This window comes from Cetorhinus maximus, chromosome 19 (assembly GCF_964194155.1).
Source record: "Cetorhinus maximus chromosome 19, sCetMax3.hap1.1, whole genome shotgun sequence".
Classification (NCBI taxonomy): domain Eukaryota; kingdom Metazoa; phylum Chordata; class Chondrichthyes; order Lamniformes; family Cetorhinidae; genus Cetorhinus; species Cetorhinus maximus.
The window spans coordinates 38,113,989-38,135,461 of record NC_135897.1 but is presented as its reverse complement, the minus strand read 5'-3'; the positions used below and the strand labels follow the sequence as shown (position 1 = coordinate 38,135,461).

Below are 21,473 nucleotides of genomic sequence, written 5' to 3'. Positions count from 1 at the left end.
AAGCAAGGCATATGAGAATTACAGCGCTATGTCTCAAACGTCTGTTACCTACTGTGTCAGTAAGAATGATGTATTCTGAAAAATGATGGTGATTTTGTTCCAATAGTAATAAAATGTTTCTCTGCAAAGTTCTGAACATTACAGAAATTATTACGTTGGCTATTTGACCGTTTAACTGATTGTGAAGTTTTTAATTTACTTGGTCAACATATCTAGAATTGCTGGATTGTATGCTAAACATTGGCGAATAGAAACTGCAACATATTTTATTTCACTAAAAAAAAGTGTACTTGGATTTTTTCAGACGTACTGCATTAAAACAATTAATCTCCATATCAAAGTTCATATAATGATGGATTAATCGCTCTTTTCCCCAAGTCGTTTTCTTATTAATTAAAATTGCAAACAAAATTTATCATATTGCTTTGTGAAGAATGGGGAACATTGACTATATTCAAATAAATGCATCCCTATTGCAAGATGCAACAAAATATTAGTCCAAATCATTCAGATCAGATAATGCAGCTGAAGAGATATAACATATCTAGTTTCATCTTTGTGATAATTCGATATATTTTCTGCGAATGATCGAGGTTTTATACTTACAAATATTAAGTTGATGAATAATATGAGAAATGCAAGTAATCGATCTACATGAAATGCAATGTAAATAGTGTAATTAGCTTGCTAGACCAACAGTGCAAAGTGTTAATCTTTAAACCATGATGACATATTTGTGTATTAAGGCACTGCTGACTGTAAGTTACATTACTTAAGATTCAGTCGAACACCCACGCCATTTTCGGCATTTAAGTGAAAAAAATTCAGATTTGCATAAATTGTTCTTTACCAATGTTACAGTAAATAACTTATTCTTCGGTACTTTCAAAATTCCTCATGTTTAAAGTTTTGCATTTAAAGTAAAGTTCGTATTGGAAAAAGACCCAATGAATAGATTTGATTTCGTTCATTACTTAGATTATTTAAATGGTCCATTTTATACTTTCTATAAAGTGTGCAGAAATATAAATACTGCATAAACAACGACACATAAAGCACCTACGCATACTTCGCACTGACCGGTGGATGTCTGCATAATTGACATGATTTCAGTGTGTGCGGTTCCCTCAAAAAAACCTACATCAAAGATACCATTCAAGTGTGTTTTGTCCACACGTTATTATGTACAATACCTGCTAACTGAAGGTTTAAAGCACATTCAAGAAAACAGCGGCAATGACTTAAGTGATGCATCACTTTTTTTTACATGTTTCTGTTTCCAGCAACAAGATAGAAACGTGACCAAATTCGTATTATTTACAATGTAGCTATGCATTTAAAGTAAATGAGCAAACAAAAATGACTATGAAGCACTTAACACAAACAGAAAATAATTCAGGAAAAAATAGATTAACAGATTATCAAGCAAAAATATGAATGCATTTTTAAAAAAAATATTCCATGGGTGTGCGTGTATTGTTTAAAAGCTTTGCTAAAAAAAATCTTATGTAAGCAGTAAATAACATTTTGATTTACCTCAAGCAAATCAAAAGTTTACCTGATTTTAGCGTGCTTTGGTGTTTTAATGTCGCTGGCTTTAGGGACGATCCAGTCACCGCGCTCTGCGATGTGTCATTCCTTTTGGCCACACCCCAGTGCCATCCCAGCTCCCCCGTGTTTAGCTAAGTAATAACAATAGCAGTAATACTCGCTAATTAAATTAATTACGAATGCTTGTCAGTGGTGGATTAATGGCCAATAGCAGCCGCTAGGTATGAGTTGCAGCCCAGGGGCTGATGAGAACTGTGTTCCAGGAGTGGGGACACACCAAGAGTACAAGGGGAGGTAATTGCTGAGTACAAGGGGCGCAGCTGGGCCAGCATTGCAAAGTATAAATAGTCTGACTTCAATAGCACATCAGTACTAGATCTACATCTCCGAGCAACCGAATTCTGGAAGATCAGGTTTGCATTTCAACTCCAAGACGACGTACCACAGATAACATTACACGGTTGATGTATTGGAGAGAATAAGAAAAGACAGGGACATATTCCTCTGAACAGCAATGGAAGAACTTACAGCTTTTGTTTCGAAGTCTTTTGATCAAAAGGTGAAAGAAAAGAAGGATGGGATCACGTATAGAGAAGTTCTGGAGAGCGGGCCTGTGCGAGCTCGGGAGCCGAGTATGAGTGAAGGCAGCCGGGATGAAGTGATCAGCGCACAGCGTGGGGCGTCTCGATCCCCGAGTACTGAGCCAGAGATCGGGCCAGAGAGACCTCGGGACAGCGGCACTCCGAAACTAACCGATCCGGGTAAATAAACCTCATACTTTTACAGATGGTAGTTAGAGTGACTTCAGATGGCCCGCGTGGTACTATGTCAATGTTAGACTGATTTATTTACGGTCATTTTCAACGATATCAGCCTTATTATTAAATTTAAAGGATGTAAGCACATTTGGAGCAAACTACATAACACTGTTAATGTACTAATTTAAGCCAGTGGCTTTCTATAATACAAGTACAGTAAATCATCACATATAAGAATGGTGTTTAATTACAACACCATCAGTGTTCTAAATAAAATAAAGTGAAAGTTGCTAATTGAAAAGGGAAGCGAAATGTGTCCGGGACAACAGCGGGAGGATGTTTACAGAACGATTCGGTGACGCACGCAGTTCAATCAAATATCAATTATTGTGTAAAACTTAATAGCTTCTCCTGGTTTCTGTTTTTAAAGAACATGCACTTCCGCTTAGTATCAGTTTTAAATAGATATGATTCGGAGATACTCAGAATAATGCAATGGAAGTGTTTTAAAAAGGAACATTCAAAGCCAGTTGCAATACATTGCTTTTTATAGACGTTTCGCGATAGGTAGATGACAATGACGGAACTAATCTTGTTAATATGTTTACACTAGATGCTGTACAACTAAGTTTTTTTTCCCCTTGCTGAAATCGGAATACGATTCCAGAGCATCGTCCGGAAATGATTTAATAAACAAATCCTGTTACTTTATATAGGACGCCATTTATAAGGCCACTTATTAAACAACACACTTATGTTCACGATACTTTACAAACTATATTTCACAGAATATTGTCGTTTTCTGGAGCCTAAAATGACCACCGAATATTATTACATCAATGCAAATACTGTACCCAGCACCTTTACTGAATACAACCATTCATTAATCATTTTGTGATATTTTCTTCGGCAAATTAATTGACGATAATAAATGGGGATCTCATGGTTAACTAAAATGAATCAACTCTCCTTGATACAATAAATGTCATTACATTTTAGGTGTAGACAACGTTTTCAATCAGCATTTTTGCTCGATTTCTTTTTCTCCTTTTCCCTGACTTGGCAATAAATGGAACAACAAAAACCCAACCGCTTATATGTCTCTCTCGTGTAATGTGCAATGTTTTCACGCTTTAACGCTGTCAATAATATGTGGCGCAGTTTATTTCTCATCACTGTTTAACATACACATGTACTTGACAGATGTTGCTCCACTTAAAAAAATGGTACTATTCATTCACACGGCAATTATAATGATAGCACTGGTGAGCAAGTTTACAGAGCTTCAGGCGACAAAGCGCATTAATGCTCATGTAAATGTACAGTACTTTGTAAAGACACTTTATACTAAATATTAATACGTTGTATTTTTATTTCGTTAAAAATTGCAAACATTTCAGAAATCCAAACAAAGGTCGTCTGATACAAGGTGTTCTGGTAGAAAATGTATTGTCCTGAAGAGGAAAGGTTGTGAATAGTATGTGTCAAATCTAGTTAATCTGTCGGTTATTTAATGAATTCGAGCCTGAACTCGCTGCGTTTTGGGGCACTGTTTATGTATATCTTTAAAAAAAAAAGCAGGATAACCAAACCTAAACACGAAACGTTTGATAGCTTTAATTTGATCGGTTCCACAATATACAATTAATAAACCTAACAGTCCAGCTATTCAAACTTGGTTCTTTGTCACAATCGAACGCATGTTGCAGCATTTGATTCTTCTCGACAAATAAGGGAATGAACAAGCGTAATTAAAGAGGGCACATGTTAATTAAATTTATAATAGTGTATTTAGAATATTTAAAATAGTGTGATTAAATGTGCGTTCCCTGAATACAATGACAAATTCACTGAATCGAGTTATTTCAATGTGATGTACGCATATTCAAAGGTGCTGCCTATTGTTATATCCAGACACAATGTGGCCGACGCCACTGAACATCGAAGTTTATTATTACATTAGAGTGTACTTGTATAAGAAAATTATGAAAGCAAAGATTAACTTGGACAATGATAGAAAATCACCTTGAATAAAACCCGTTTTTTTACTGAATGCTGAGCTTTCTTTTAAGGATGAAAGCATTAGCTGGTGGCAATGGTAAGAGCTGTACGTACTCCAGTGACAAGTTCGCTGGAAAAGACAGAAGTTACATTATGCTTATAATTAACGGTGCCTTTTGTAATTATAATGGAGGGGCAACTTGTACTTTTTTAACTTCATATACCTGATAACTTTTGTATATGCTCGTTTCAAGTCATTCTTACCCATACCCGTACCTCAAAACATTCGTGTAATTATAGCGTGTAATGGTCATTTGTAGGCAGTGGTGATATTAAAGAGAGGAAAGAAGATGCTAAACCCACAGAAGAAGAAGCGCAGACAAAAATTAAACAACGGCGAAGTCGGACTAACTTCACACTGGAGCAGCTAAATGAGCTAGAGAGATTGTTCGATGAAACCCATTATCCGGATGCATTTATGAGAGAAGAGCTGAGTCAGAGGCTGGGGCTCTCAGAAGCCAGAGTGCAAGTAAGGCAAATATACCCTATTATACATGCTGGTATATTGGAATATAGTAAAAATGTATATCTTAGTTGAATTTGGTACCATAGCGTTTTAATATGCTGAGTGACCTTATTTATTTTTAAGCAAAGGTTGTGGGTTGCACTTCTGTTAGAAATAAATACAGTACTATACTTTTACGCTTAGTTTTACGTGCAGAGGAAACAAATTAGAACATCTATACAACAGCACACAAAGAAAATGATTTATGTTTACATAAGTAATCTTCAGATGTCGACACTGCATGCCGCTACGATGAATTAAATAGGTTTGTGCCGCAAGAACTGATAATTAATTTACTGGAAGTTTCGGAGAAGTTGTGGTTGATAGGCCAGCGGCAGCTGCAGCTGCTATTGGGAAATTGCTAGCATGCGCCCTCTGTTACAGTACCATCTGCATCAAGCTGTATAGTATTCTTATGGGGGTTTCCAGCTTGTAATACGATAACGAGGTAAACTTAGCAGCAACTTGACCTGAACAAATCGACCAGCGTTCAAAACCTTCAAACAGACGTGCAAAAGAAAAAGGTTGTGTAAAGAACCATTGACGGGGGAAAAAAACTTTATTTTTGCAATCGCTTTGCGTATTCCATGTTGTGGTTTCTCTGAATATAATGAAATAACATTCTTCCAGCAAATTCCCATTTGACTCGTGCTCAGTGTAGATGATTTCACATTTTATGGTCGGAAAATGAGAGGGTAAATTCCACTTATTCAATAGTAGCAACACTAACTAGCTCTTTGCTACGAGTATTTGAATTGAGCTATTTATTAGAAGTTCTATAGAGTTATGTATTGTTCAATGTCTATTAGACTCTAAATAGGTCTCCCTGTCTTTCATATTTTATATACATTCAGGTCTGCAAACTGCATATTTCAAGAACCATTATATATTTTCAATCAATATTTTTTTTAAATGCACCATAACAACTGTAGTCTTGTGATAATCCGTCTTCAACAACTTTCTCTGTTACCTATTCCAATTATCTAAAAACAATTCTGTATATTACTATAAAGTCATTTTTTTTTTGCATTGTAATAGTCAACTGCAACTATTTCACACTAAAAGTCTCCGCGCTATCATTTACAATACAATATTTTGCTCTCTGATTCAAATAAAACCTACTTCACCAGTACAACCGCATGTAGAGAACCAGAAACCTGAAAACACGTTATGGGGATTGGATTTTGGTATAGAAAACATTAAAGAGTCCAAACAACGCTAACTTTAGCTGCTAAATAAGGTCATTTTACTTTCCACGGTATGATTTATTTGCTGTTTTTGTTATGGGCCGATAAAATATTGTATTAAGACTCCCTAGAATAAAATAGACTAAAGCATTTCAGTAGAGGCTTTTTATACGCTTCAGATTGCATTTGATTTTATTTGTTATTGAATCGTATGTTAAACAAATAATCTGTTTGACAACAATACGCTCCATTGTGCTTTGTATAAGATAAACACGGAGGTTTTAATTCAGTTCCGTTTGATCGAAAGTGAATTTGGCTTCGCAATTCCAAAATGCACCAAAGTTTTTCTGCCAGTATATGTTTCTGGGAAACTTCCTCATGTAATGCTACTTGCAGTTAAAAATTATTTCGATATCGTACATGCATAATTTAACACCAGACTTTCATCTGAGAATTGCAAAGCAGCTTAACATATTAATGCGGTATTTATTGTATGAGTTTTAATCTGTGTCCTTGTGAGCATAATGTTGCCTTGCAAAAATCAACAAAGGAATAAACATTCGATTATATATATAGATATATATAGATGTATTAACCTTGAATAATGCTAATTACCGGGTATCAATATCATTTAGTATCAGGAGAACATTTTCTTTTCCTTGCAGTTACAGTACTTATTTTAGTCTGCTAATGAGCAGAACCTTATTGGATGGAGCTCATTGCTCAAACGTCAAAACCATTATCGCTGTAGTATTGAATGTCATAAAGTGTATCTAGTTCTTCTGGGATGGGAACCTATACTAAGAAATGAAATGAGCCATAAAAATAATTTCTCATGAACCAATGCAGATTGAGAAAAGTAAGATTTAGCATGTTACGGTTGTTTGCAGCATCATTTCCCCCGAAGAGGTTGCCATGCATGGTGTATGTAAGAGTCAGATAATTAAAATAAACGAGGTCAATCACATTAATAATTAATAAGTCCGACGGGATATTGCATCGCATAGTTGTCAGTTTGAACAGTCTAACTCGTACATCTGAGATGCAGCTGCCAATCATTGCCATTAAATTACTTCATTTTTGCCCATAGGTATGGTTTCAGAACAGAAGAGCAAAATGTCGAAAGCAAGAGAATCAACTTCATAAAGGTATGTTTGTTAAATTACAGACACGGTCACAATGACACACTTAATCATTGCTGATACCTTGACATATGGAGCTCAATGCATTGATGTAAAATCTAAACGTGCAATGTCTTCAACCAAGGGTGCGAGCTCACGATTAAAGGGACACATTTTCGTCTAGATCTGGGGGCGGGGAAGGGGGGCGGTGGGTGAGCAGTGGTAAGAACAAACATATAAACGTTACAATAATTCATTAATTATTCATATGCTATGTGGCATGGCTTTAAGCAGAATTAGTATATTTATTTCATCATACTAAAAGCAACTTGGTCGTTGTATCCGAACTCACAAAAACTAATTAACAGTAACGTCTCTATACCGTGAGGTGAGAACCTTTACTCGGATTTGAACTTCCTTTTTTCTCTATTGTAGGTGTACTTATTGGAACCACCAGTCAGTTCGAGGCTTGTCGAGTGGCACCGTACGTCAATGTGGGAGCCTTGAGAATGCCATTTCAACAGGCAAGTATAAATCCACCAAAGCAGATTGCATACAAGAGCCGTTAGTGAAGATATGGTAGCATTAACTTTTCCACTCACTGCTTGAATTAAAGCTTGCTTTGGAAGCAAAATACCACTGATTATTTTTAAAAGTTACCACCTTCCTTATCTTTCAGAGCAATTTTTTCATATTATTGTTAACATTATCTTGATAATGAGAACGTATTATCAATACCTCTCCAACGCCTTGGACGTTGACCCAAAGGTGAAAAGGCATTTAATAGCCATTGAGGGGACAGGGGTACTTTTTCAGTTCAGTAACCGTAACCCCCCATGTTCTGCTCATACTCCGACATGGTTAGTATGGTAAGAAGATTGGTTTCCACGTTTGTCTTTCACTAATCGTCGTGCGAATTTGCGAGGTTTTCATTATGCTGAAAGGATTCCCATGTTGCAGAACAACCTGTCATTGACGATGTATCTCGTTCATTGAATCAGATTTGAATGGTACTACATTTTCCAGTTGCCTTCTGTCTAGACTTTTAAGCTGCCTGACCAGCTGAAACCGGAGTTTTACTCCTTTACACACACTACCTTAAAAATTTGAACGCAATTTTTTTTACTTATTATTTTTCATTGACAATTTGTAAACGTTGACTCAGTTTATCTCCTAACAGCCACCCGTTTGCTTTGATATATACAACCTTCACCTCTCTATTCTGTAAAATAGCGGCGAATGTTAATAGGTTTTCACCCACGCTGGCAATGCTGGGAGACCTCGCCACGTGACTTCTTCATATTTGAACTTGGACATATATTTGCTGACCTGACAGCAACACCCCTAGTCAACACACGTGAACCTTTTGCATGATACAAATCGGAAGCAAATTCAGGCTTAACACCCCCACCCGATAGTAACACGATTTGGGACCTTACTGTTTCATACGACTCAAGATCATCCGGTTCACTTGCCCACTTCGCTTGGCAAATATTGATTTCACATATATTAGTTCAACTTTGATTCTCTGTGTACTTGTTTTACATTTCTAACTATTTTGAATGATCTTCCTCAAGTGATCATAGATTCTGACAGACTGTCTTGAAACTTCTATTAATCCCCTTTGTTCGAACCATTGTAAAATTTGTCCCCCTGCGACAATTTGCAGCCTGAAGTGAGTATGTTGTTGCTTCCTCACGTGAGGTCTTGTGAAGGGATAACTCAGCAGATATGAATGTTCTCAACTATGCAATCTCTGAGTTGGGAATAGAGTATAATCGGGGGTGGGGGTGGTGGTGCGCCCTGGGGTCTCAAAGCGGTTGGGGTACCAGCCCCAAAAGTCAATGGCTTTTGTTTCTTCTCAATAAATTACGGAACACTCCACTAAATAATGCAAAATTCCGGTTTGTCTTCTCTTCTCTTCCCCCTTTTAAAATCAATGTTTCTAAATGCTTTTTAAATATACTGTTCATTTTCAGCGAACTTGCACAAAGTTCTTCCTTAGTCGCGGGTGTGGGAGGGCAACGTGTTGTTTCAAGTGATGCTGGAGCTTATACACTTTGCAGACATTGTTCCATTAAAAAAAATATGTTTGATTAGAAGTATCTGCATAGTGAGACACCCTGGTTTACACAACTTGTTGCACCCCTGAGAACATTCTGTAACTCACTAGCCTCTTTACCGTCAGGTGGTTCGATATTCCTCGAAACAATGGAATATAACTGCTGGGTATTGGGAATGCATCATATTTTCCCACAACTTGCGAGCCCATCATATGGTCCATTTGATGACTGTTCGAATGGTAGAACCGCTAATTATAGGAAAATACCTTATTTATCCAATTAGGTGGGGGGCGGGGGCGTGGTAACTCGCAACCACTTTACTGTCTTTTTCAAACCCTCAGTAGCCAGTTTCCAAAGTCTTCCTTTACACTTCGTGTTTTCACACCTTCAAAGCAGTAAGAGTCCAGTAATCCGATAGTCTCGGGACTGTGCCCTGTATTTTCAGTACTTCCCACCCCGCCAGATGCAGCATTCAGAGGGGAGAGCCCGGGCACTGGACCAACTCTGTTTAACCCTTTCATTTCCTTCTCGTCCAGTGGTCAATGTACCAACTCCTTTCACTAACGTTCTCAGTTTTAAATAATTAGATATTTGTTGGCACTACCCTTTTTACGATTGGATGTTTTTAATAATTTTCTCTCTTATTCTGTTTCAGGAGAATCATTGCAACATGACGCCCTTGTCCTTTCAGGTCCAGGCGCAACTGCAGTTGGACAGCGTGGCGCATGCGCATCACCACCTCCACCCACACCTGGCTGCGCATGCGCCCTACATGATGTTCCCGCCACCGCCCTTTGGTTTGCCCTTGGCCACCTTGGCAGAATCCGCCACTGTGGTGGCAGCGGCAGCAGCAGCCAAAACCACCAGTAAAAACTCCAGCATAGCAGACTTGAGACTTAAAGCGAAAAAACACGCCGCAGCATTAGGCCTGTGATCTGAACAGTGGTTCCAAATACACATCTTTAAAAAAACAAACTCCAAAGGAGGAAGGACGCGCAGCTGGAACAAGTTCAGAATTGAGCTTTCTGCGAATTCATTTTAACGCAACTTTCCTTGATACACACGGGGGCTGGTCTCCTGTAGCAAAATGAAAGTTCCTTTTGCTTCCCATAAACCATTGGAATAATTATTCAGAGGGGGAACTGGATTTCAAATCTGCAAGTGAACCGTTTATGAGAGTCAAGAGTGAACAAGCAAATGAAATACGAAGAATAACACTTGCATGTATATTTATACTATTTTCAATGATGCTTATGTCCTTTAAGTCTGAATTGCACTTGGTTTATGTTAGATGGAACACATCATTGCTTATGCAAGTGTGGGGAGGAAAAATAGTTTCAAAGGTTTTCATTTTAGAATTTTCACGTACTATTTTCTTCTCCTTACAATAACAGAAGTACTGGATAAATATAAATATTCTACCTAGATGTCCATTTGTTTTAGGATCAAAAGATATAAATTATGTATTCTACATTCTTACCGTACTAAACTCTTGTAGTTTAAACCCTACGATAAGGTACGGCCCTCTTGTAAAAAAAATGTTGATACACGAACAAAGTTTATTTTGGTTAAAATTGTGTATGACTGATAGGCTGTCAGTATTTAATTTTTATTTCATAGAAGTGTGTTTATTCATAAATATTTCTCTTGTGCTGTTGTGGGAATTTATTTCACATAGATGTTTATGGGATATGTTTCTATGAGGTGTTGGTTTCATTGAAACCTTGATTCAATCAGTGAAGATCAGAATTTGAAGAGCTCACTGTAAAGGGATATTACTCAGAGTAATACCGCCTTTCCCCACCGTCATGGTAGACCTTGGAAGCAAAGATGTTTTGCAGTTCGTAGATGCTGCACCATTCTAGGATTATTTATAATAAAACGAACAGACTATTTGTACAAGTGTTCAACGATGACTCTAAAAATGAAACAAAACCTTCGCTGTTGTACAGTTCTACGGTTTAATGTCAATGCAATTAATTTGAATGAAATTGATTAACGAAAATCAGCTGATATCGATCCGATGTTGCATTTATTGCAACAAGTGCCAAGGCAGAGTGAAATGATTTTATATATTTAATTAAAATATGTTGAAGTCATCATCTCTTTTCTTTTATACCTTCCTCAACACTGCTTTCAAATTTGGGATTATACTGTTGAATTTTGCACATGGTTTTTCTGTTCGAGAATATGAACATGAAGGTATTTTTGAACTAATTATCACAGCCTCAGCAAAAAGGCTTAGCCTTTAATTGATATTGCTCTGGTTTACAATATTGTAACGGGCTTTCCGTTCAATTGCTATTTTTAGATATGTAGGACAAGAAAATGCAACAAGCTGCAACTTTGATGAATGCTAACAGATGTGCCAAAAGTTTCCGTGGTTTTAAATGCATCGGAGTATATCAGAACATGCTAATCAACTTTTGCTAAACGTGTGAAATTATTTGCATTCCTTATTGGTTTTGCTCCTCGAAATTATTATGCAATTCAAAAATACTTTAGGGTAAGTATATGGAACAACAAAAACGGATGATTTAAATCGTCTCGAATTCTGCAAGGTGATCCGTGCACAACAACAAACGAGCTGGGAAGGACAGGCAAAGAGAAATGGAGAAAATCAATTCAGCGTGTTAGCTGGGATATTGGCGCATTTTAACAAATTTCAATTATAAACTTTTACAATGATAATTACTTTAAAAACGGAGAATGTAATTCTTACGGCAGGGTAAGTATTATGATAAAAAAAATCTAGAATTTGATTAGTGTGTTTCGAAAAATCCGCGGTAAACAAAAGGTCCGCAGAGAGCATTCTCAGGGTCACAAGTTCCTAATGCTTCATCTTGAAAAATAAATGTGTATATTGAAGTATAAACTGTCTAATTTCAGATATTCCAATATCAGCATTCTTGCTGTCAAACACTACTAAAGCTGGAAAATGTCCATCTATTCAATAAACAAGTACAGCACACGAGGCCCATTTGTTAACTTGGCTTACAGTTGGCTCGGTAGCGATTTATAGCGCGAATGTGCACACTGGCCATACCTGTTAAGGTAAAATGAGCTGCCTGTTCACTTGGCAGTGTTATTGTAATCTGTCAGGTGCTCAGTTCTGAAAGGGCATCTCACCAACATAACATTTTAGTAAGATTTTACTTCACAAAGTCTTTCGTTTGCAAAAGTAACTTGTCCCGCCGTGTGATTTTTCACGGCCTTTCTCATGTGGCCGTGAGGACCTCTGCTGATTAAGATGAGGGCAAGAAGCACTTCCAAAAGCAGAAAGCTCGCTGGGTCTGTGCGAGGTTTGGGTGCAAGAGGCCTCGGGATGGGGAGGCTGCAGCAGCTGGAGACGCACAGCGACCGACAGGCTACCGAGCTGCCGGGAAGAGGTGAGGCTGGTAAGAAATTCTGCCCCAACTTTTTGCTCGCTCTGGAGCCTTTTTCCAGCTGCTTTCTCTCTCTCTCTCTCTGCTTTGTTTACTGGAGGTGCGCTCAACTCCACAGCCCATTCCATTCAAGTTTGTTGTGACATTTTGTTTTTAAGTTGCCATGACGCCGAGTTGGCTGTCAGATCCCCTCGCCTGTGGGTCGATTTTAAATTCATTGAAATCGCCGTTCACGGGGCGATAATGGCCTAAAAGTGGATTTACTGCCTGGTTAACGCCGATTGTCTGCCTTTCTGTCGCTGGGGTGGGCTGCCCAAAGCCCTGCCTGTTTCAGGCGGTAGGGTTGCCAACCCTCCAGGATTGGCCTGGAGGCTTCAGGAATTGAAGATCAATCTCCAGGACACTGCCGTGTGCAACCCTGGAGAAAAATCATCGGGACATTTAAAAAGATTTAAAATTTTTTTTTCATTTTCTTTGAACATATCTCTTTACCAGATATAAAAATGTTGAAAATGGGGCGGGGGGTGGGGGGGTTGAAGGTTGGTTGACAGCCAAGCATCATCCAGTTGGGTAATGAGCCTTTTTGCTTTCCAGTTGGCTAGGAAGCAGGAAGGATGGATGTGTTGGCCCACTAATGGCTGGAGCTGGGGAAAGTCATCTGATGAAACCCCCAGGAATACATTTAATTACACTTGGCAACCCTAGACAGATCTCTGTTAATATGTAATTCACCCCCTTGACATCCAGGATAGTACTGATGGGAATTTGGAACAGTTTCTTTTTGAACAAATCATTCTGTGTATATGGGTGGGCAATGCCAGAACTTTTTGCCCTTTGCTAGTTGCCCTGAGCAGTTGTAGTGGGCGTTTTGAACCAATGCTGTCTGTTTGATGAAGATGCCCTCTTACGATGCTTGGCGGTGAGTTTGAGGATTTTGATGAAGGAATAGTGGTACATGTCCAAGTCAGGATGGTCTGTGACTTGAAGCAGAACATGGTTTTGAAGTTGTTTCCATTAATTCACTGTACTTGTCCTTCAAGATGGTGAAGGTTGCAGGTTTGGGATGTGCTGCTGAAGATACCTTGATGGGAATGGATACTTAGGCCAACAAATGAAGTGCACATCATGCAGACTACTTTATTTTGGATGGTTCAAACTTCCTCATTGTAGTGGTGGCTGCATCTATCCAAACAAGTTGTGCATATTCCATCATACCCTTTCTTTGTGCCTTTATGGTGTTGGAGAGGCCTAATGGGGTTAATGGTGAGCTGCTCATCGAAGAGTACCAATTCTCTGCCCTGTTTTACTAGCTATGGTAATTATGTGACTGATCTAATTGAATTTCTGATCAATGGTGATTCCCAGGATGTTGCTACTGGGAAACTCAGCAATGATAATAGCATTGAATGCCAAGTGGAGGTGGTTGGGGACTATCTTATTGGAAATGGTTATTGTCTGACAGTTGATTGTAGAAATGTCATTTGCCATTAACTACCCGAAGCTGAATGTTTCTTAGGTCCACCTGCTTGTGGTCATGGACTGCTTAATTATCTGAGGAATTGTGCTTAGACCTCAATATTGAAAGCTATCAGTGAATTGCCGAACTTCTGATTTTATAATGGAGGAAAGAAAGCATCTGCAGGTAGTTGGTCCTAGGATTGTCCTGAGGGACTCCTGGGGTGGAGGGGGGTGTGGTGAGATGACTGGCCTCCAACAGCTACAACCATCTTCCTTTATGCCAGGTTTGACTCCAGTCACTGAAGAGTTTCCAAATGATCACCCAATGACTTCAGTTTTACTCAAGTTCCATGGAGTCACAGTCAGGCAAATGCTGCCTGATGTTAAGGGCAGTCACTCTCATCTCACCTCTCAAATGCAATTTGGTTTACATTGATCAAGATTGCAATGAGGTCTGGAGGCAAGTCGCACTGGCTGAACCCAAACTCGTGAGCAGGTTATTGATGAGTGCCCCTTGGTACACTGCTGCTGACTCCTCCCTTCACTTTGCTGATGATTGGCAGTCAGATGATATGGCTATAATTGGAAGGGGTGCATTTGTCCTGTTTTTTGTGGACCGGACATACCTAGGCAGTATTCCACATTGTTGGTAGTTGCCAGTGTTGTAACTGTACTAGAACAGTGGGGTAGGAGCACAGTTAGTTCTTGAATACCAGCCTTTAGCACTACAGTTGGAATGTAATTGGGCTGTGTCCAGTGCTATCAACTGTTTCTTGAAGTTGTGTGGAATGACTCAAATTGGCTGAAGGCTGATTCTATGATGATGGGTGCCTCAGAAAGAAGCCAAGAAAGATCATCTGTTTGCCATTTTTGGCTGCAGAGTGATACATTGATTGCACAAGACAGTGACACGTATAAAGTCCACTTTTTTTATTTGCAAAGTTTGTAATATGGTTTTGTTTAGACTTGTCTGTGAAGTTATGATTGGCAGCACACAAATTGTCAGAGGACAGAATAGATGTCTGGTTGAGCGGTAGGTAATTTGGTGACAAACTATTTTAAGACCCGTTGACCCCCAAATGAGACATTTGGGGAATGATGGGGGGAATGTAAAATTTAACCTTGACAGGCCTGCAAAACATATGGTAGTAGATCATTCAGTCTTCTTTCTGCATCGCACATGATATCATGTGGAGGAGATGAATTTTAACATACTTGGTGTGGAACTGACAGGATAGGATCCACTGTCCATATTCTTTCCTGCCTGATTTTAATATGGATAGGGTGTAGTATCTGTGGCTGTCCAATCCTGTCAGTTTCTTGCTGGGTGGTTAAAGTTCCACCCCCCCACCTTTCCCTGCCCAATGGTGTCCAACAGAATGTTGCAGCATTATTTCACCTTGATTCTTTTGCAAATTGAGGAGTATTGATCTGTTAATGGACAGAACATTTCTCTGCAGACAAAGTTTGATCATGAGTGCAATGACGCAGTTTGCTTTCTATTTGCCTTATATTCAGGAATTTACATTCATCTTAAAATATTTGACTTGAACAATTAAAAATTTGGGTTTTACTGTTACTGTAACTTGTGTAAGGAAGTATCTAACCCAATTACCATTCGTATTTTATCAGACATTATGGGCTGGATTTCAATTGCCCATAGGGGCAAAGGCAGTTACAGGTGCACTTTGAAAGCTGCACACTCAAATAGTGCATTAGTCTTCTGATGCATCTGGGAAACATGGAGATTTTTAAAGGGAGGGTGGAGAGGGGGAGAAATTGGCAACCTGCATGCTTCTAATTAACTTGCTGCTAAGCTCATTGAAAAGCTTGTTCGCAGGCTGAAAATTTGATTCTGTCCCATTCCAAAGTTAATAACAAGAAGAGAGAACAGTCTAGGGCACCTTAGTACACAGCTGTCAGGAGCACAGTGGGGAGCCATTATTCATTGTAACTGCTGATGAAAAATTGTGTATAAAAAAGGAATATTCAAACTGAGGTGCCCATGCACGGTCTGAGTATTTGAAGAGTGAGCATTTGGGCACTTGGCTGGACTGTGAGTCTGCTGGCCCTATGCTCTCCTGCCTGCTCTATTCCTCCAGCCAATGGCAAGCCCAGTAATGGCTGCCATTTTCTTTTTAAAATTGCCTTCTGTTACAAGGTCCCACTTCCAGGACATTCCCAGTGCCACTAATTGGGTGTTGAACTCACCACTGGGTCACGTTACTGTGCTGACACAACACAGGATCAGGACCAGGAAATGATCCAGCTGTCAGGTTCCCAGCCCCAGATTGAAAATCCGCCCCAGTGTTCCTCTGACTCTTAGTTACCAGGAAGTTCATGTACTTGATTCAAATATTTATTTATATTTATTTAGTAGACCACCTATTGACCCATGCTTTCAAGCATATATTTTATTTTTAAGTTAAGTGAAGGTGTATGTGTGACATGGGAATTTATTACATGGAATTACAGGAAGAACATAGTCCTGGAAGCTATCCCAGGGGTCCATTCTGGTTTCTGAGAAGTAAATTTAAGTATTACAATTATTTTAAAACAGATTAAATGTTGCTAATATTGTACAGCCCTATGATGGCTCCATCACTCAATGCTATAGGTCACCCTCCCTCTGAAACACCTACAACTATGTTGCTTTTGTTTCATTGCTGCTTTTACCTCTTTGGCTGCTTTCCCCTCATTGGTAGCTGACGCATTACTGGGTCAGAGGCAAATATGAGGATGGGGTGTGGGAAAGATGTCCTGTTATCTCTTTATGTGGCTCGGTATCAAATTTTGTTTGATAACATTTCTTTGAAGTGCCTCGCCAAGTCTTACTACATTAAAGGTGCTATATAAGGTGGTGTTGTTGGAGATGCTCCATCGTGCGTGGGTGAGAAAGAAACCGGAAGGCTGGCTGTGGGGTTCAGCAGAATTGTGTTCTTGAAATCAAAGGTTTCATCAGAGACAAATAATTGGAGATCAGATTTAAACAAGTTCTTGAATTAACAAAATGCAGTTTGGCTAAATTAAATTATAAATAGGAATTTTCAAATAAAACAATGGAAACCAATGTAAACAGGTATGTTCATTTTTTTTGGATTTCTGAATAGCAAATGTTTTCTCCTGTCACACTATGTCTAATGTTCCATATAGATGAGCATAATTCATAATTGAAGTTACTTTCGCAATTATTTTCTAGTCCAATATCAATGAATTTGTTTATTTTGATAATCTCCTTTACTATGTATCTGTGCTATAATAGCATGCAGTTATCTGGATCTTCTGAGATCCAGTCTATACCAGCAACACACTAATCAACCCATGGTTTCGGCCTTTGTCTCTTAGTATGTTTAATGGATAGGAAACAGTGTACAGTTTTCTACAGATATAAAGGCTACTTTAAAAATTCGTGCAAGAAAGACAACCTTTTAATTACTGAAGTCTATGGAAAAAATATATAGAATGGAATAGCTTTTAATAATGTCATTTGCCAAAGAGGTTACTTCCCAAATAAGAAAAGAAAATGCTGGAAATACTCGGCAAATCAGATAGCATCTGTGGAGAAAGAAAAACCGAGTTAACATTTGATGACTTTTCATCAGAATTACTTCCCAGTTTATTTTTACTTCATATACATTGATGTGTTTGCAATGTTTTTTTTTTGGGTGGAGATGATGTAAATTCTCTGTGAACCAGGACCACATTTTAAGGCAGATATTATATTCATAAAACTTCTTTAAAATAACTGCTGCCTCACTTTATAGCTACCACAATGTTAAACTCATCTGTGAGAGCATTGACAAATTCTGTCATGAATTTTGTTCCATGAGATGCCACCCTGAGGAATCCTCATTGGTGCAGGATAACACCCCGAGAGTCTTCCCTCCAAGATGGAGCTTTCCATTACTGTAAACCACCCCATCTACTGGACGAGATCAAAACTGGTAGCCATCCTTGTGAGGGCATATTCATGTTAAGCATGACTCCTTGTTTTTTTAACTATATTCAGTTTTTAGTTTTAATTGAATTTCTTCCTGAACCAGAGTAAATATTTGTACAAATCAGATTAATGATTTATAAACAATGGTTATCAAATAAATGCTGATATCACCAATTTCAAAATATTCTATTTTGGACAATGCTTCATGTTGGCATCTGGGGCTCTATATGCTGCTTTACATTGGTTTCCTTTCTTTTATCCACTCTTCAAATACCAGTATTTGAGGAGAATTCATTGGTCTGCGGTAGCATGTGGATATAGAATCTCAGCTGCAATTGGTTCGAATAACCTCTTGGGATGCTGATTCAATGCCAGTCTGATCCTATAGCCAGTATCAGTAGATCATGTCATAGACTGCCAAACAGAATCAATACCATTTATCCCTACTCTCTGCTCCCTATCTCCTAACCAATTTTTAACTCATCGCAAGAATGCCTCCAATTCTGTATACTTTTAATTTTGCTAATAATCTCTTATGCACAACCTTATCAACTGGGGAATAGTCACTGCTATTTATATAGGCATGGAGGATTACTGGAATAATAAGATAACAACTATAGAAGATATGTTCAAAATGAATTTTACCTTATGTTATATACCAGACCAAAGGACTTACAAATGCAGTCTTTTGGTAGTACAGAAGTTGAGTATTGCTGAAAAAGATATATTTTTCATCAAATTTTTTCGTCTTGTACTCATCAGGATAATTTGTAAGAAATTATCAATGTCGGGAAACAACATATTTATACTGAATGAGAAGAGACCGTTGATTGGTTGGCAAATGGATTCTGATTGGTCGAAGCATTGCCATGGAGAATGTACCAGTGGTTGATGACTGATAGTTAACTGCCAAGCATTGTTTGAAATTTAAACCAGGCAGCTTGACTCTAATTGGGCAAGACATTGCCCTGGGGAATGGACCAGCAAATGGCTGTCACTTATTTTGTTTGGCTGAAACAGACATAATGCATGTATATTTTCTTTCCATCTGCAAAGAACAGGGCCCTGACGCAGTGCCAGTGTCAAGCTAAAAAGACATTCTGCCTATCACACAAATGAGTAATGTGTTGTATGAATTTCACTGCCAGTGTGATGCTAGGTATGTAGGCTGTATGTCCCAAAGACTGGCAGATCATATCAGATCAGATCATATCAAACAGCATGTCCCTTCTGATGTTTGCAATAGGCAAGGCACAGACCATACTCAACCAACTCGTGCTGAATTTCATTTACTACCTCTTGACTGTGGAAGCCTCAGTCCCTTGTTCTGGTTGCCTTCTCAATACTTTGCAGCTAATTGCTTTATTTTGCTACAAGACTCTATGAGGATCACTGTAGATTTTTCCATTAGTTTCAAACTAGGTAATCTTTCAGTTTCTGCTCCCTCATAAAAGTCAAAGATGGTGAATGATGAAGTTAGCTTTTATCTGCTTACATTGCAGACCTAACCAACTGTCTTTTAATTTGGCTGTCTTCTCTCATCGAACTGTAAACTAAACGCACCAACTCCAAACTGCAACTAACTCTCTCAGCAAACACCCAGATAAATTTCTTTTTTTTATTCATCCATGGGAAACAGGCACTGCTGGCTAGGCCAGCATTTATTGCCCATCCGTAATTGCCCTTGTTCAGAGGGCATTTTAGAGCCAACCACATTGCTGTGGGTCTGGAGTCACATGTAGGCCAGACCTAGTAAGAACAGCAGATTTCCTTCCCTTAAGGACATTAGTAAACCAGATAGGGTTTTTATGACAATCAACAATGGTTTTATGGTCATCCTCAGACTTTTAATTCCAGATTTTTATTGAATTCAAATTCCACCATTTGTCATGGTGGGATTTGAACCCAGTTTCCCAGAGCATTACACGAGGTCTCTGGATTACTAGTCCAGTGACAATACCACTATGCCACCGCCTCCCCCAAATTGAAACTAGAGAACCTTCCTAAGCTCCACCCATCTCCATGACAACATAGCATGCACTGGGATGTCCTCAAACAGACTTTTAGGTTAACAATCCATCATTTATATTTGTTTTTAGGTCTGATGAAAGAACTGGATTTTACAACCCTTTGGGGTTTACAGAATGCTTTCAAACTAACTGAGCTCTAACTCCCAAAACAAAAACCTTTCCCTGGGCTGCCATTCCTGCAAAGATTGCAGACATCACGTTTCGACCAGAAGGCTATCTGTGGAGATAGGTCACACAATGTTTAAGTTTCTCCACCTGTTGTTTTATGATGCTACGTTTCAAGCTGTTAACCTCAAGTCAGTCCGGTTCCAACCTTTTAAGTGTAACAGACTCCAAGCTTGTTTATGACAATCAACAATGGTTTTATGGTCATCCTCAGACTTTTAATTCCAGATTTTTATTGAATTCAAATTCCACCATTTGTCATGGTGGGATTTGAACCCAGTTTCCCAGAGCATTACACGAGGTCTCTGGATTACTAGTCCAGTGACAATACCACTATGCCACCGCCTCCCCCAAATTGAAACTAGAGAACCTTCCTAAGCTCCACCCATCTCCATGACAACATAGCATGCACTGGGATGTCCTCAAACAGACTTTTAGGTTAACAATCCCTCATTTATATTTGTTTTTAGGTCTGATGAAAGAACTGGATTTTACAACCCTTTGGGGTTTACAGAATGCTTTCAAACTAACTGAGCTCTAACTCCCAAAACAAAAACCTTTCCCTGGGCTGCCATTCCTGCAAAGATTGCAGACATCACGTTTCGACCAGAAGGCTATCTGTGGAGATAGGTCACACAATGTTTAAGTTTCTCCACCTGTTGTTTTATGATGCTACGTTTCAAGCTGTTAACCTCAAGTCAGTCCGGTTCCAACCTTTTAAGTGTAACAGACTCCAAGCTTGTTTGAATTGAATTTACTCCAGGACTGCTTTTACAGATTCTCAATCAGACCCCCATTTTTTACAGTTAAAACTTTAATTCCTAAAACTAAAAATTTATATTCTAAAACACGTGAACCAGGAATGAGTTATTTGCAACAGACATCCAGTACTGGAAATGCAGAAATGTCTTCCAACTAAATATTGGGAAGACTGAAACTATTATCTTTGTACTCCGCCACAAATTCATTCCCAAGTGACAGACTCCATCCTTCTCCTTAGTATTGCCTGAAGCTGAACCAGACTTTTTGCAAATAAAACAGAAAATGCTGGAAATATTCAGCAGATCAGGCAGCAGCTGTGGAGAGAAACAGAGTTAACATTTAAAATTTCCATTATCTGCAGTGTTTTACTTTTGCAGACAGTTTACAACCTTAATGTCACATTTGATCCCAAGGCGGGCTTCTAACCACATATCTGTGCCATTACTAAGACCACCTATTTCCACTAAAGCCTGCCCTGCCTGAGCT

General features: G+C 38.7%; 1 protein-coding gene across 1 annotated transcript; it reads left to right on the top strand.

Annotated features, from left to right (window-relative positions):
• Positions 1–1,759: 1,759 nt before the first annotated feature.
• On the top strand, positions 1,760–11,345 carry shox2 (shox homeobox 2). Its single transcript, XM_078564529.1, has 5 exons — positions 1,760–2,312; positions 4,631–4,839; positions 7,153–7,210; positions 7,619–7,707; positions 9,902–11,345. The coding sequence occupies exons 1-5, from the start codon at positions 2,066–2,068 to the stop codon at positions 10,178–10,180; spliced, it is 882 nt and encodes a 293-aa protein (XP_078420655.1). The 5' UTR covers positions 1,760–2,065; the 3' UTR covers positions 10,181–11,345.
• The last annotated feature ends 10,128 nt before the right edge of the window (positions 11,346–21,473 follow it).